Source organism: Oncorhynchus mykiss, chromosome 18 (assembly GCF_013265735.2).
Source record: "Oncorhynchus mykiss isolate Arlee chromosome 18, USDA_OmykA_1.1, whole genome shotgun sequence".
Taxonomy (NCBI): domain Eukaryota; kingdom Metazoa; phylum Chordata; class Actinopteri; order Salmoniformes; family Salmonidae; genus Oncorhynchus; species Oncorhynchus mykiss.
In genome coordinates this window covers 16,367,892-16,383,968 of record NC_048582.1, presented here as the reverse complement: position 1 = coordinate 16,383,968, position 16,077 = coordinate 16,367,892, and the positions used below count along the sequence as shown (strand labels likewise).

The 16,077-nt window shown below is 43.7% G+C and overlaps 1 protein-coding gene across 5 annotated transcripts; it reads left to right on the top strand.

Moving 5' to 3' along the window:
• The first annotated feature begins 647 nt into the window (after positions 1–647).
• LOC110495669 (ATP-dependent RNA helicase DDX3X) lies at positions 648–15,422 on the top strand. 5 transcript variants are annotated; one of them, XM_021571020.2, is made up of 18 exons: positions 648–979; positions 4,786–4,837; positions 5,547–5,597; positions 6,171–6,218; positions 7,245–7,569; positions 7,705–7,812; positions 8,001–8,100; positions 8,341–8,476; positions 8,617–8,813; positions 9,147–9,307; positions 9,766–9,910; positions 10,155–10,299; positions 11,297–11,347; positions 12,198–12,379; positions 12,609–12,726; positions 12,837–12,990; positions 13,093–13,223; positions 13,385–15,422. In XM_021571020.2, the coding sequence occupies exons 1-18, from the start codon at positions 935–937 to the stop codon at positions 13,468–13,470; spliced, it is 2,235 nt and encodes a 744-aa protein (XP_021426695.1). In that variant the 5' UTR covers positions 648–934; the 3' UTR covers positions 13,471–15,422. The 5 variants fall into 5 exon arrangements, with proteins under 5 accessions (XP_021426695.1, XP_021426698.1, XP_021426696.1 ...); XM_021571023.2 differs by lacking the exon at positions 6,171–6,218; XM_021571021.2 differs by lacking the exon at positions 11,297–11,347.
• The last annotated feature ends 655 nt before the right edge of the window (positions 15,423–16,077 follow it).

Sequence of the window (16,077 nt, the reverse complement as noted above, 5' to 3'; positions counted from 1 at the left end):
AAGGCAAAGGATGGCTACTTTAAAAAGTCTCACTACTATCATTGGTTACACTAACTGCAGTGTGTCTACATAACCTGGTTCAATAATTCATGACATTACCCTGAGGAGGTCACAGTGATGCCGAAACGTTGGTAAATACACATTAAATTGCTGGGAGATTATACATGTAGTGTGCGACTATTTTGATAGTTTATAGTTTATTCGCCGTTAGTCAGCACCTCCACACAAATTATTATTCTGGGTGTGCGCCAGCTCATGTTTTTTTATATATCTACTTTAAAAATCTAAAATATATTTTGAGTTGTTTTAACACTTTTCCACATGATTCCATTATTTCATAGTTTTGATGATTTCAGTATTTTTCTAAATGGACAAAATACGAAAAAATGAAGGACTTGAATGAATGAGTATGTTAGGTATGTCCAAACTTTTGACTGATACTGTATGAGGTATTGACTGTCACATACTACTGAATATCAACTATGACGCTGTCGATTTTTACAACATCACAATTGAATATTAAATAGTAAAGCAAATTATACAAATGTCGCCAGACTTTTAAAAACTTTTTGGAAAGGGTTATAAAATGTCGCGATATGCGCAATGTCCTCCTCTGCTCTTTGTGGTTGTCTCAACCAATAAAATCACGCTCTGGGTTCCTGCTTCTAGCTTCCATTACACCACGACACGCACCACCACCACCAGTTAGTAAACGGTGTCGGTTTAAAGGCTTTAGACCACCTAACTATAGTGCCATGAACATAAGCAAAAAATAATTTACAGTAATATAATATATCAACTGTATCTTTAAGGTTCATTCATTCGGAAATTGACAAAATAAGAAAAGACGAGCGAAACCTAAGGGACGTCGACAACCCGGCAAACAAAGAGATCCCTTCTCGACGACAACATTTTTCCTCAATATTCTTTAGTTATGAGTCATGTGGCCGTCGAAAATTTACACGGTCTAGAACAGCAGGTGAGTTTTCTGTATTTCTTTTTATTTGTGTTCATATCTATAACACGTAGAACGAGTCTGAAAATGCAGTCGTGGATATCAAGCTAGCTGGTTAGCTTTGCTCGCTAGCTACGTTAGCTGTAACTGCGTGTGTTGTCTAATCTCTGGGTAAAATGGAGGCCGGTGGGTGATAATGGTTGGTGACGATGGCGGTGCTTCACGTTCAACAATTCAGTATTTCTCACAATTGGATTGATCCTTAACTATACCTCAAAGACATGCAATCTAAACCCTATGTTCAATGTTGGTGACTTTCACTTTATCTTGCTTTTATTCACTTGAGCTGATTGTTAGCCTGCTTGCTAGTTTGGCCTCTAGTTAGCGTTAGGTACGCTAACATGAAAGCTAGGTGCCTACATTTTCTTCTGCGTCACTGTGACATTGTTTTAATCCCGAATGAACAAAGCGTGTTTATGCTTTGCACAGTTCCTGGCTAGCAACGACTGCATTGTTTGGTTTTATGTTGTGCTATAGATTTGGTTGCCATGTTAAAGAACCTGTCATTGTTAAATCATCCAGTTGTTTTTGTCACCTGTAATGTTAGTCCAACCGACAGTATCCAGGAAAACACCCATTAATTTGGTATGGAAGCATTATAAAATTAGTCTTGCTGTAACTGCATTTGCAAATGCAATATTTGTCTGTTAAATATGGTCAAACGTGGAAGATGAAACCTAACATAATTAGTAAACTGTCATGACATTTTCTGATAGTCAGCAGATGCTTATTTGACATGTGCTTGGAGGTGTGAAAGGATGTTGGGTTGGTGGGGGGGCAATTTATTTTGACACAGGAAATAAGACCCCCTTTGAGCCATGTTGGTCACGCTCCTTGATAACCTGTATTTGTCTGTTAAAGCAAAGGACTCGAGGGGAAGAACTTCGGTAGCAGTATATACATTTGAGCAGAGAATAATCCAGTCCAGCTCTGTAACGTTAATTGGAGTGTTTTGGTAGGGTGTTAGGCAATGAAATCAAGCTATGGTTCTGGTGTTACACTTTATATTCCATGTTATTAGAGAAGCTTCTCATGACCACACAATACTTTATTTCCTGATGATAGGATTTACCATTGCTGATATCAAATGTTCAAGTGATCTAAAAGGTCGTGACAGGTCACTGTCAATCCCTAGTCAATGATGGCACCAAATCACGTTTCTGAATTCTAAAATTAAACACATATTGTCCAATATTTCAAGGACATTTTCGGGTCTGATGTAGAACAGAGATTATGAAAATAAAATAAATGATTAACTTAAAATGCTATGTTATGCAAATTAGGCACTTCAAATGCAAACCAGGCAGTACAGAATACATCATTACTGTAATTTACACACACACACACACACACAGTCTAATGGCGTGCTTCCCATCCGCAATAATTTGGAACAGTTTGTGCAATTATTATAACATTGTTACGTTTTTGTTCAGTTTTTTTAATCGGCAGTTCACGCCCCATAGTTTGAATGGTCAGCAGTATGGATTCTTCAATGAAGTGGGTTGACATTCCAACGAGAGTAATATTTTTCACTTTAGAAATAATGCACCAATAATCTTTGTTAGATTAAAAAAAAAGTATTTGGCAACAACCTCAATGATTTACAGATTTCTTGAGTTGTCTAATTTGACCAAGTGGCTACGGCGTCTCAAGATGGACAAAAAGTACTATTGCATCTTTTTTATAGTTTTTCAAGCTGCCTTTTAAGGGAGTATACGAGCACACTCATTCGGTTTGCGACGCATGCGGAAGGCTTAAGACACGTCTCAGCATCCGGACACACACACCACATCACACACTTCTCACTAAGTCTGAACTGTAACATGGAAAGCTACTGGTCTAATAACGTACACTACATGGCCAAAAGTATGTGGACACATGCTTGTAGAACATCTCATTTCAAAATCATAGGCATTAATATGGAGTTGGTCGGTCCCCCCCTTGCTGCTACAACAGCCTCCACTCTTCTGGGAAGGCTTTCCACTACATTTGAGAACATAGCTGCAGGGACTTGCTGCCATTCAGCCACACGCATTAGTGAGGCCGGGCACTGATGGTGGGTGATTAGGCCTGGATTGCAGTCGGCGTTCCAATTCATTCCAAAGGTATTCGATGGGGTTGAGGTCAGGGCTCTTTGCAGGCCAGTCAAGTTCTTCCACACCGTTCACCACAAACCATTGATGTATGGGCCTCGCTTTGTGTACGGGGGCATTGTCACGCTGAAACAGGAAAGGGCTTTCCCCAAACTGTTGCCACAAAGGTGGAAGCACAGAATCATCTAGAATGTCATTGCATGCTGTAGCATTAAGACCTCCCTTCACTAGAAATAAGGGGCCTATCCCAAGCAGTTAAAAACAGCCCCAGACCATTATTTCTCCTCCACCAAATCTTTACAGTTGGCACTACGCAAACCCAGATTTGTCCATCGGACAGCCAGATGGTGAAACATGATTCATCAAACCAAAGCACGTGTTTCCACTGCTCCAGAGTCCAAAGGAGGCAAGCGCTACACCACTCCAGCCAATGCGTTGTGCATGGGGATCTTAGGCTTGTGTGCGGCTGATCGGCCATGGAAACCCTTTTCATGAAGCTCCCGACTAACAGGTCTTGTGCTGATGCTTCCAGAGGCAGTTTGGAACTCGGTAGTGAGTGTTGCAACCGAGGACAGATTTGTACGTGCTTCAGCAGTCCCGTTCTGTTAACCAAATGACTTGACAGAAAGGTGGCATCTTATGACAGTGCCATGTTGAAAGTCGTTGATCTCTTCGGTGAGGCCATTCTACTGCCAATGTGTTTGTCTATGGAGATTGCATGGTTGTGTGTTCGATTTTATACACCTGTCAGCAACGGGTGTGGCTGAAATCCACTAATTTGAAAGGGTGTCCACGTACTTTTGTATTATAATGTTTCATAAAGTACAGTATTGGGATTTTTGGACATTGGGTAACAGCTGATACTTTGTTTAAAGAAAGTTATGTTTTTTCTTTTAGTGATAACAGATTTGTTTACAGCATTTAAAATTAAAACATTTTTTTTTATACCTTGGTCCATTATTTCTCCCACACCGAACACCCTAGTTTTGGGTCTGTATTCCTGTAGGCCAGGGCTGCCCAACTTTCTTCCTGGAGATCTCCTGTCCTGTATGTTTTCAGTCCAACCCAAATTTAGCATATCTGATTCAGCTAGTTAATAAGGTCTTGTTGAGCAGCTAAATGGTAGAATCAGGTGTGTTAAATTAGAGTTGGACGGTAGAGGGTTGTGCAGCCCTGATCTAGCCTATTGGCAGTTTTGAGTGTCTGCCTTGTAAGAAAGTATCTTTTGTTGCTTGCAAAGGTACACCCACGGTAGACTGCTCTGCAAAACGTACAATTGAAACTTACGGTATGGATTGTGGTGGTGGGGGGCAACAACACTAGACAGGGGAGTTCCCTGCTTCACATATGAATAATGGGGGAAGCACTGTAGTATAAGGGATATTCATGTCTTTCTGCTTTCTGGAGATCAACAGTTTGTCACACTTTATTTGGATAGTGTGACCATCTGTTGGTAAGCAACTGCCGGCGTAGGTTAGGGAAAGGGTTGGGATAAGTGTTAGGGTTAGTAGATTGGTAGTTGAAATGTTACTGTATAGCTTCTATAGATGGCGTGTTACCCAGTTTTTGTCACCCTTTGTCTTGCAGCTTACTGTCCTATGTGCATGTTTAGAATGACATTTATCCATAACAGTGTTTACAGTAGTACTTAACTATCCGTTTCATTTTCTATTTCAGCTTGCTGTCCTAGGCTTGAACAATGCTGACGGGCAGGGCGGAGGCACTGGCAGTAAGTGATCTCTACTCTTTGAGCCAAAGGACATCTAGCTTGTGTTATGGTGATCCTTTTCTTTTTGATCACTTGGTCTGAAGCAGCCCTCACTCTTATCCTTTCCTTCAGGGCCATTGTGTGGTTCAAGGACTGAATATAACCCAAGGTTGCCTTTTTAATACATAGTTCATACCCCAAAGTCAAAAACTTGTCAGATGTTTTCAGACCTTAGAGGTGGTCTGAAGTTGAGCTGAGTCAGTGTTCTGCAGGAATCTGCAGATAAATTATTGGTACCGTCCAATCACGGGCCCACGAAACATCCCAGTCCTGACATCACTGGCCTTTGTGGGAAAGAGACTAGAGTATGGAGCTTTAAACTATTGGGACTGACTCACATTTCCATCAGTATTACTAGGTTCATTTAGGTGTAAGATGCCATCAAGTGATTTTAATTTCACTTGTTTATTTTTAGCCAAATCATGCTCTTATCATTTATGAAATAGCATAAACGCCATTAAGTTTTCAGTTTCCTTATTTGGGGTACAAGACAGTTTACATTTTTTATTTTATTATTTGTTTAATCAAACAGGCCAGAGGCTACTTAATACCTATTAAATTAAAGGGATTGAGACATCCCTAGAATAAGGCTAGGAACCCATTAGACCTGTGACGTGTTTGTCCGTTTGTGTACAGTACTGCCCTTGTGTTCACAAGTCTGTCTCTCTAGGGACCTGTTACATTCCACCTCATTTACGGAACCAAGAGGCTTCCAAAAATGGTAAGTGTCGTCCCCCCATCAACACTACCACCTCTATGAGGTATGCCAGTTGGACACTGTAAAAATGCCCTGGCCCCCTAGTGGTGAAGAATGCCATAATGCATTCTAGTGGACCATAATAAACATTTCACTAAATTGATTGAGCAAGCAACAATGCTGTGAAATTCCCTCAACTAAAAAGCAGACAATTAGCTTTAGTTTTATCTTGACCATTTATTCTCGCTGGGCTGGGACATGGTCAGCTAGAGGGTGACTGACCTGGATGTATTGATTTTCTCCACTAGTTGGAAACAATGGCGTAAAGGTTGCGTTAGAATCCCCATCTTATATAGCCAGCCGCTTGTTTTTATTTCATCCCAAAAGTCACTACAGGAAGACGGACACAACCGTGCATATCCAGTGACCCGGAGTCCATTTTGTGACAGCATCTGGGAACTGCGTTGACAAACCATCAACCACTCCATTTCCCTGCTCTTACTGGCCAACATTTGCAGTACATCATGTTTGCATGGCAGCATGTTTTCATCATGAAGCCCCCCCCCCCCCCCCCCATGACATTTTATTTTTTTGCAGCAGATGCTTTCTCTAGACCGAGCGCTTTGTCAATGGCATCAGGAAGCTGTAAGTCCCTTTACTGTCCTCTCTTTGGCTGAGGGAAGCTCTGGCGTTTTTCATTGTAAATGTTATCTTTATTTTATTCTGCATGTTTTAATTAAATTGCCTACCAGAACAGTGGTCTCACTCAATTCGATTAGAAAACAAGGCCACGTGCATTTCGACAAGGGAACTGGGGGCTCTCAAATTACATCTTTAAAACCACATTCCCATGGGTGAAACGAAGACACGACTGGCTTTTTCCTGCATTAAGGGTGTTGGCATCCTCTCACATGCTTACATTTTGTTCAAATGCAAAACAGCCTCCATTAGTTATGTCATTCCAACATACTGCTTAATTGCAAGGTTTCCATTTATTTGTGTGGAATTTAAAGTGGTAGGTTTTAGCAAATTAATGCTGCTTGCATAACAAATGTTCCTTAATCAGGACCCTAGTTAATGAGCCAAATGATTGACTTGTGTAGACTGTTTTATTGTATGGATTGCACATTGTTTACCGGGAAAATAAGCCAGGTCCTTTTTAATTGAAGTATTTCCCTTTTCAGAGGCATCCATGAGGTAACAAGTGGTGGGTATCTGGGATGTTAAAGCCAAAGGAACCAAGAAGGGCGTGGTTCCATTGTGCCCCTAACTCCTACTAGCTCTAAAGGACCTCAACACATTTCTTACAGCCATCCAGGTCGTTCTAATCTGTTAACATAGAAAGGCTAAGTGGAAGTAGCTAGAGGCTGAAATGGAACTAGGCCTACTTGGTCCAAATGTCTCTTCCTATAGGGTCCGTTACTGCCGTTGTGCCCTTGAGTAAGGCACTACCTCTAAGTGCTCTAGGGGTGCTGCTCTGCCGCTGCCCCTGTGTTGCTCCCAGCCTGTGGTGTCTGTGAGATTGGGTACTGTGACAGCAACAACTAAAGAATATCTGTGCAAATGGACCAATAAACAAAGTATTGTATTGACTGCGTATGAGGAGGAAACCCTCTTGTACTATGGGAGTCACCATGTCTCCCCTCTATTTCCTTTCTGTTTTTACCCAAGATATGCCTGGCGGTTGGGACGGCGGACGCAGCAACGGCTTCGTGCAGAACGGTTACCACGACAACCGCATGAATGGGGGCAACCGGTACAACAGTGGCCCGCCTCGCATGGAGAGGGGCAGGGGGGGTGGAGGTTTCCGTGGTGGCAGGGGCGCGTCCTACAACCCGGTTCAGCCTATGCAGAATGTCGGCATGTTTGGAGTCTACGACAACAAAGATGGCGGCGGCTGGAACACGACTAAAGATGCCTACACCAGCTTCGGCGCGCGTCCTGATAGGGGGAAGTCTGCTTTTTTCAACAATGGCGGGAGTGCACCCCGAGGAAGGTGAGAACTAGAGAATTCACTCCCAAGCCCTTAGCCAACAGTTATCAGGTTCCTCAAAGTCCGGGGCTGTACCATGAGGCAACTCATTAGCAAGCTAGCCCTTCCTGACCCCTGTGGTTATGTTATACTTGACAGTTACCCGCGTGGAGGGTTTGGAGGCAGTGGAAACAGCCGCTGGGTGGAGGAGTCCAGGGATGACGAGGACTGGTCCAAACCCACTCAGGCCAATGAGCGCCTGGAACAGTGAGTAGTAACCTAACCTACCCCTCTTTCTGCATACTAATGGTATTTCAATAATGAGGAGTTAACAATGTCATTTTACAATACATCACTATCCGCTGTCCCTGTCCTTTATCAATATCCCCTCTAGTTAAAATGGTCAGGTAGACCTTTCTGTCACTTTCCTGACCTGTGTTTCTGCTTCTCCCCAGGGAGCTGTTCGCTGGTGGCAACACAGGGATTAACTTTGACAATTACGACGACATTCCTGTTGAGGCCACTGGCCAAAACTGCCCCCATCACATTGACAGCGTGAGTCCCTAAGTATTCTAGCCAAATAACCCTGTCTCAGATCCAGTAACCCTCATGTCCTATTAGTCAGCATTTTGTTAGTATTCTTCAAAACCAGAAGTGTTTCCCATGGGCTCTACTGAGCAGCTTGTGTGGCGCTGTTGATCCCGCTGCACATTTCCTCCCCCTTCCCCCTGAAACAGAGTTGCGTGAAAGCTGTTTGGTGCTCATTTGAGTGACTGGTTCGTCTTCGTATTTCAGTTCCAAGACGTAGAGATGGGAGAGATCATAATGAGTAACATCGCCCTGACCCGCTACACTCGGCCCACTCCGGTCCAGAAGTACGCCATTCCAATCATCAAGAACAAGAGGGACCTGATGGCCTGCGCCCAGACAGGTTAGAACCAGAGTGAACTAGAACCACTTCAAATTGGATTGGTCTGGAGAGCTATATGCAGATATGACTTACGACAACTGTATTGTACTGTAGTTGATTTAAGTATAGGTATATGACTAATATAAACTGTGGTCTCTCAGGTTCCGGTAAGACTGCTGCGTTCCTGTTGCCTGTACTGAGTCAGATCTACACTGAAGGTCCAGGAGAAGCCCTCGCTGCCCAGAAGTCTGGAGGACAGGACAACGGAAAGTATGGTCGCCGTAAGCAGTACCCCCTCGCTCTGGTCCTGGCCCCCACCAGAGAACTGGCCCTGCAGATCTATGAAGAGGCCAGAAAGGTAAGCAACTGCCCCCCCCTCTCACCTGTGATGTTATTTGCGGGTGTAGCAAAATGCTTGACACATCCACACAATGTGACCACACACACAGAGAGGACAGCCATCCCATCAGCATCAATACCAGCTAGGTTGGTAGTGGTTTGCCAGTGGGCCTCTGTCTCTTTGTCTCTGTTTTTGTGTTGATGGCCAACCAGCCAAGGTTGTAATTAGGGAACTGCAGTGAAACACACAACCATTGTTTGTGCTCTCCTTTCTCTCTCCTCTCGTCCCTTTCCCTGCCTTCTCTCTCTGTACCCTGTATTCACCCTCTTCCACCCCTCTCTCCTGCTGTAGTTTGCATACCGGTCCCGTGTGCGTCCTTGTGTGGTGTACGGAGGGGCTGACATTGGCCAGCAGATCAGAGACCTGGAGCGAGGCTGTCACCTGCTGGTGGCTACACCTGGACGCCTGGTGGACATGATGGAGAGGGGCAAGATCGGCCTCGACTACTGCAAGTGAGTAGACTTCCAACATGCTGGACTGCTGGCAGACTGAGCTGTCTGAGATATAACTTCTGGTTCTTGACTTCATTGTTTTTGAAGAGGTGCAGACAAGTTACAATGCCCCAGGACCCAGTCACTGGGCACTTTACCTAGATGAATAACCTAAGCCTTATTCACATTGGATTAGTTTTACTGGGGGAGATGGGAGTTATCTAATTATGTGAACAAATCACCACATCTGTAATTTAAGTCCTGTCCAAATCTTCCATGTCAGTCATTTTTAAGTAGCAGGAGAGTAATAAATCCAGCTGGAAAAACCTATCATTTTTCGACTATCTCCTGATGCAGCTTATTAGACCATTGATTAGTTGAATTGGCCTGCTGGACAGGAAAGGAATACTACATGCCCATGAGTCTCTGACTGATGGGGAAACAGGTCTACAGACAATCCCTGACCCTGTCTCTGTTAGTTACCTGGTGCTGGATGAGGCTGACCGGATGTTGGACATGGGTTTTGAGCCCCAGATCAGACGCATCGTGGAGCAGGACACCATGCCCCCTAAAGGCATCCGTCAGACCATGATGTTCAGCGCTACCTTCCCCAAGGAGATCCAGGTACTCACACCCACATGGTGTTCAACTCCCTTTACTAAAGAGATCATGGTACAATGACAATAATTGTTACTCTCCAGTCCCCACAATTGCTTCTGTATTTGTCAAAAGTATTGTGCTTAATGAGGAAAGAAGGTGTTATTTGCCATATGTCCTCTCTATGGTGTATTAACCCACCTTTCTACACACATTTAATAAACTGTCCTCCATATTGGCTCCACAACAATAACATAAACCCCTCGGTCAGATCCTGGCGCGTGACTTCCTGGAGGAGTACATCTTCCTGGCGGTGGGACGTGTGGGCTCCACCTCCGAGAACATCACCCAGAAGGTGGTGTGGGTGGAGGACGGTGATAAGAGATCCTTCCTCCTGGACTTGCTCAATGCTACAGGTAACTAACTACCTGGACTATACCTGTCACTGGCTCAACCCCCTCTCCTGTCCCTGTCTGTTAGTCTTACTTACTGGAACTTTTACTTGTAGTGCAGGGTTTCTCAAAGCTCATCCTGGGGACTCGCTCACTGTGTTCTGGATTTTACTCCAATTGAGCAACAATTGTATATACATTGATATGTGGTTGGTAAGGGCATTCAGTTATCTGAAGGAAGCTTTGATTGGTTGAAATTCAGTTGAAATGAAAACCTTCGTGGACAGTGGGTGTTTGAGGACTGGAGTTGAGAAACCCTGTGTTTAAGTAGCCCCTCTGTCTTATGAATATGTTGACTTGATCAGTTGGGCTCGGTGGAATCTGCAACGGCATTATTTCCCAACATCAGCTAACTAAAATCTAACTAAATCCTGAAGCTAATCATTGTTTGAATATGCGGACATGTCTTTGATAGGACAACTTCCCAGCAGATTCCACCTGCTCCTAACACTAGGCTAGTTCCTGATTTTTAAAGCTTGTCAGATATATATAGATAGATCTTAGAAGATGGGTAACCATTCAGCTGTGAGGGTCTAGTATTGATTGCATTAGGTATTCTGTTCTTTCAGATGGTCATAAGCCTGGGTTGTGTTCAGTGGGCAGTTTGTGTGTTGAACGTGACCCAGTGTTGGTAATGTCATAGGGTCAGATGTGAGGTGAAGACTTGTACTCTAGCTTAGGCATGTTGGCTATCATAAACTGACCCTGCCTAGTATCCCCAACCCCCAGTTACTCCTATGCAGAGCCATGTACACAGAGTTCAGGAAACCATACTCCATGTTGGCACCAAATGTTCCTCAACAATAACATTCTAATAGAGGTCGTATTGGAACTTGTTGGTACCATTAATGGCGGCCATTGGGTTTTCTGAACTCTGTTGGCTAACCTCCCCCTTTTTAATGTCACTTATGAACTGTTGAAACTGCAATGAGTTTATCATCGGGTTTGGTTTTATCCAAAGTCATTCCGAGCGAAGTTCAGGACAATGCAGGTGAAAACATAGAGAAACCTGGTAAGTAGGAATTTATTATTACTAAAGTGGATGTAGAAGCTTGTATCTCATTTCATATTTCAGTTTATTGATTTATTGCTTGGCCTGTATTGGTTACCCATATTAGTCATCCATTTGTGTCCAGACGAGAAGGTCCCGTTGGTTCGGATCAGCCATCTAGTGTGGTTGTCATTGTGAGGTCATTCGCTGTTTTGAAGGGTGTTGTCTCCTTTGTGTGTGTGGGGGGGTTGATTTGGGAATCTGTGACTGTTGATTTGCTTTGCCCACACCCTGCTTGCTACTGCAATCATATGCCATTTCTTACACGTATGCTTTTGTTATGATGGCCACGGCAGCTTGCAAAACGTTCACTGCAGGTAGAAAAATCAATAACATGATCCACTATTCTACCAGACGGAGAAACATGTTCAAACATATCTCATCTGAATGGGCTGTAACATTTTAAACATTTTGAAGAAGCCCTCTGGTCATCATGCATCACGACTCACTGTAGAGTAGCCCGACACAGCTTTAGATATGCAGCTTTTCTTTGCCAGAGCCGCCATTTCTTAGCAACACTGGATGTTTCTCCTCTCTAAACACCCGTGGTGATTCAGCCCCCTCCTTTCCTCTCAGATCCACAACCACAGGGGGTAGTGGGTAGATGCTGTTTCCATACCTGTAATGTCTCCCCTGGGGCTTGTTTAAGAGGGTTCTGAGCAAGCACTGAACGTTGCAGATAGAAATTCCACGAATAGACCTGACGCTAACCCTCCCATGTCGGAAACCGAGGCCATGTTTGTTATACAGAATCTATTTCTATCTGAACATTTTTAAGCAGTGACTCACCGGTCATCCTTCTCCTCCTCAGGTAAGAACTCTCTGACGCTGGTGTTTGTGGAAACCAAGAAGGGAGCGGATGCCCTGGAGGACTTCCTGTACCGTGAGGGTTACGCCTGCACCAGTATCCATGGCGACCGCTCCCAGAGGGACCGAGAGGAGGCTCTGCACCAGTTCCGCTCGGGACGCTGCCCCATCCTGGTTGCCACAGCGGTGAGTCTGCAAGCTGACATTTTGGTTTGACTTCTACAGCTCTGTTACAGGTTAAATATATTGGTGGACAAATGATAAAGCGAAACACACTAGATCTTTGGCCTCAAACTGTTCAAGGCCTGGTCTTTGTTTTGCAATATGGTTGCATGTTGGGGTCATTTAAAAAGGGAGCTAACATGCTTCTGTTCAAACAAGAAGGCCAATAGTTGTATTCGGTCTCGTGTACCAGGTGGCTGCCCGTGGCCTGGACATCTCCAATGTCAAGCACGTTATCAACTTTGACCTGCCCAGCGATATAGAGGAGTACGTCCACCGTATTGGCCGTACTGGACGTGTAGGCAACCTGGGTAAGCCTCTACAACATTCAAGAACTCGCCACTCAGCGACATGTAATGCACATTTTTTTTTATTTAGATAACTATTTGACTGTAACATGGTGAACCCTCTCCTCTCCCAGGTCTGGCCACGTCGTTCTTCAACGATAAGAACGGCAACATCACCAAGGACCTTCTGGACATCCTAGTGGAGGCCAAACAGGAAGTACCCTCCTGGCTGGAGAGCCTGGCCTATGAACACCAGCACAAGAGCAACACCCGCGGACGCTCCAAGAGGTACACACACATGCTTACATACACAGTCCTACATAAAGGAGCAGAAGTACAAGGGTTTAGAGACTTATCACTCTCTTAATCACTGACTCATCCTCTGTTTAGGTTCACCTCTGGTGGCTTCGGAGCCAGGGACTACCGTCAGACCAGTGGCGGCGGCAGCACTGGAGGGTTCGGGGGTCGTGGTGGACGCCAGCCCAGTGGGCATGGAGGAAACCGTGGATTTGGTGGCGGCGGTAAATATCCATTAAAACAACAGTAAATATTACTGTTGGTCTGTGTCATAAGAATTGTGGGATAGACCAAGTCCAAGAGTTGGTGTTTTAATTCCAACCATGCTCCAACACAGTCCTTATTCTCCTTCTAACACTGTCCTGATTCCCACCCCACATCACAGGTGGTTTTGGAGGCAACTTCTACAGCAGTGACGGCTATGGAGGAAACTACTCTCATCAGGGGGGAGTGGACTGGTGGGGCAACTAAACATCCCTCTAACCCTATCTCCCTACACCTCCTTCCTCCTCCCCCCACCATCGCAGTGGGTCGCACCACGCCAAACTCACTGATAAGGAAACCACATGTGTAACCTAAGCCAGACTATATAAACCCCGTGTAGCTTCCAAACAGACTGCAGTACATTACCAGCTGTGATTCTCTGACCGCTTTTCCAAAAAATGGAGCTGAGAGACGGGGGACCGAGTGGACAGCTGACCAAGAGGAAAGCTGGAGCCACTGAGCGATTCCTAAAGAAACATGGCACCGCCAGGCTCTGGAATCATCGTGTGGCCGCCCGTAGTGACTATAGCGTATTTAGGATCTTGGGACTTGCAGTTCTTTTTTTTCTTTCACTACAACTGCTTTTTCTTTCTTTGTAACAAAACAAACTGAGGATCATTTGTTTGTAAATGTACTGTGCCTTTAACAATTAGATTTGTTTTATCTGTATTTTCTTTTAAGTGTCATAACTGGCTAAAACCTGGCCAACAAGAACTAAATGATATATTTTTTGTTTTGGGGTTTAAATGTGGTTTTGTTATTTTATTCGGAAGGAAAACAAAATAAGCTTGAACTAAATATCAAACCTTGGCAAACACTGAGATGACATGACTTTTGAGTGAGTCATTTGTCCATTTGAGATTCAAATTTGTCACAGGGTAATCTGATGGCTCAAACTAGCTCCGACCGCATGTTGCAGCCATCCTATGAGAATTCCACTATAGGTTTTCAAACCCTTGTGTGACAAAAGTGCACTTCAAGGAAAAAAAGAGTTCAAAATATTTTTCGCTCACTCTATCCTGGAGAGGAATATGGTAGTCTTCACTAAATGAGCCATTCCAGTTGTACGATTTTAAAATTGAATATTTAAATGGTATGTCCATACATACAAGCTATTTGAGCAAGTCGATGCTCAAAAGTTCAGTTCCCCACTAACAAATTGTCTTGGCATTGTGGCACCTAGTGAAGCAACTTCTTCTAGCTGCCTGGTGGGTGAATTTAGTTTTTGATTGAGCTTTTTTACTTAAACATTTTGGAGGATGGAAATGGACAAATATCCATCCTTCTGAGAGAATGTTTCTTAAACTGGTCAATTCTAAAACGGCGCTTGCCATATAGAAAGTGAAGTTCGAATGGTTGCCATAGGACCACACAGTAACCTGGGTGGCTTTGCTTTTTTGTCAAGGCCATCCTGGGATGAAATACGCATGCAAGTGTTGTTGTTTTTTGGTCAAGGAGTTTAAAAAAATAATGCAAAAGGAAATTCTGCAGCAGGCTTTTATTTCATTACAAAATGTCGTTCTCTTACACCTTTTAATTTAGTTCTCTTTTTCAAGCTGCGTTCGAATCCGAAGGACATTCTCGGGTTAACTGTTTAAAGACACAAGCTCTTCCTCCTCAGAGAGCGTAGGAAGGTCAGAAGTTACGGGTTAAGGGTCAGCAATGTACAGACGAGCAAACTGAACTGCACACGTAGCAAAGGGTGATGGGAAGTGCAGTTTATTTACCAGTGCACCATTTTAAGAGGCAATGGGGTTTTCCTGTGTATGCTGGCTGGTGAATCTAGCCCACGCGACCCGGCCAAAGACGGGGGTGCTTTAACTATCCTTGATTTCTGACACAGAACCAATGCAGCTATTCTTCCCTTTGTAGGGTTGGGCCGCCTTGATGTATTATGTAAAACCACTGGCCAGTTTACTACTATAGCTGGCATCCAGGCTTCCTCCTTATATAGGAGGGAGGCCCAACGTTGGCTAGAAAATGGCATTTTAAGTGCAATAGGTATATATTCTCAGTGTGTCTGTCGTGCCTTGACATTTTGAATTAATAAGTGGTTATGAAGCAGATGCACTGACAGTATTGTGTTAATTTAAGATTGAATGGTGCTACCTAAGTTAGGTCTAGGCCCCTTTGTGATGTTACTTAATGGCCATCAAGTTTTCCAAAAAACATTTTATTGCACATCTAGAGTTTTATATAAATGTCTTGAGTGTGTGTCCTTAAAGCTTCCGAATTTTGTGTGTGAGGAGATTGTGAAAAACGCAGCTTGTTTACGAAAGGGGAAGGGTTATCACTATTTAAACCAGGATTTATTTGGGACCAGGGGTTAGTTCAGTAGCAGTCTGAGAATTGAGCTATTTGCACACAGATTACTAGATTCTACTTTCGCTGCTAGTTTGTGTAATTTATTAAGCATTTTTGAGAAATATTTATTTTTATAAGCCTAAAGTGATAGTTTAAGAAACTTGACCAAAAGACAGTACAAAAACACTGGCACTTGAATGTTGAATGTCACCGGTATGCGTGGAAATTTATATTTTTCGGGGTAGTGTGAGCTTTTTAATGTCAGTCATATTGGACTCAAATCAAAATCCACACCTGTTACTTATAGTAGTACTGGCCACATGGCCACACCGTCTAATCAACCTTAACGTTTAATTGGCGAACAAAATTCGAAACAAACAACCAATGCCAAGGTTTGGATAAAAGTGATAACATTTTCTAAAAAATATTGTACCAGTGCAAGAAGTGTCCAGATTCTCTCCAATTCAATTTTGCTTTTCCTTGTTTTTGAGTTGTTTTTTTTCCTCCCCC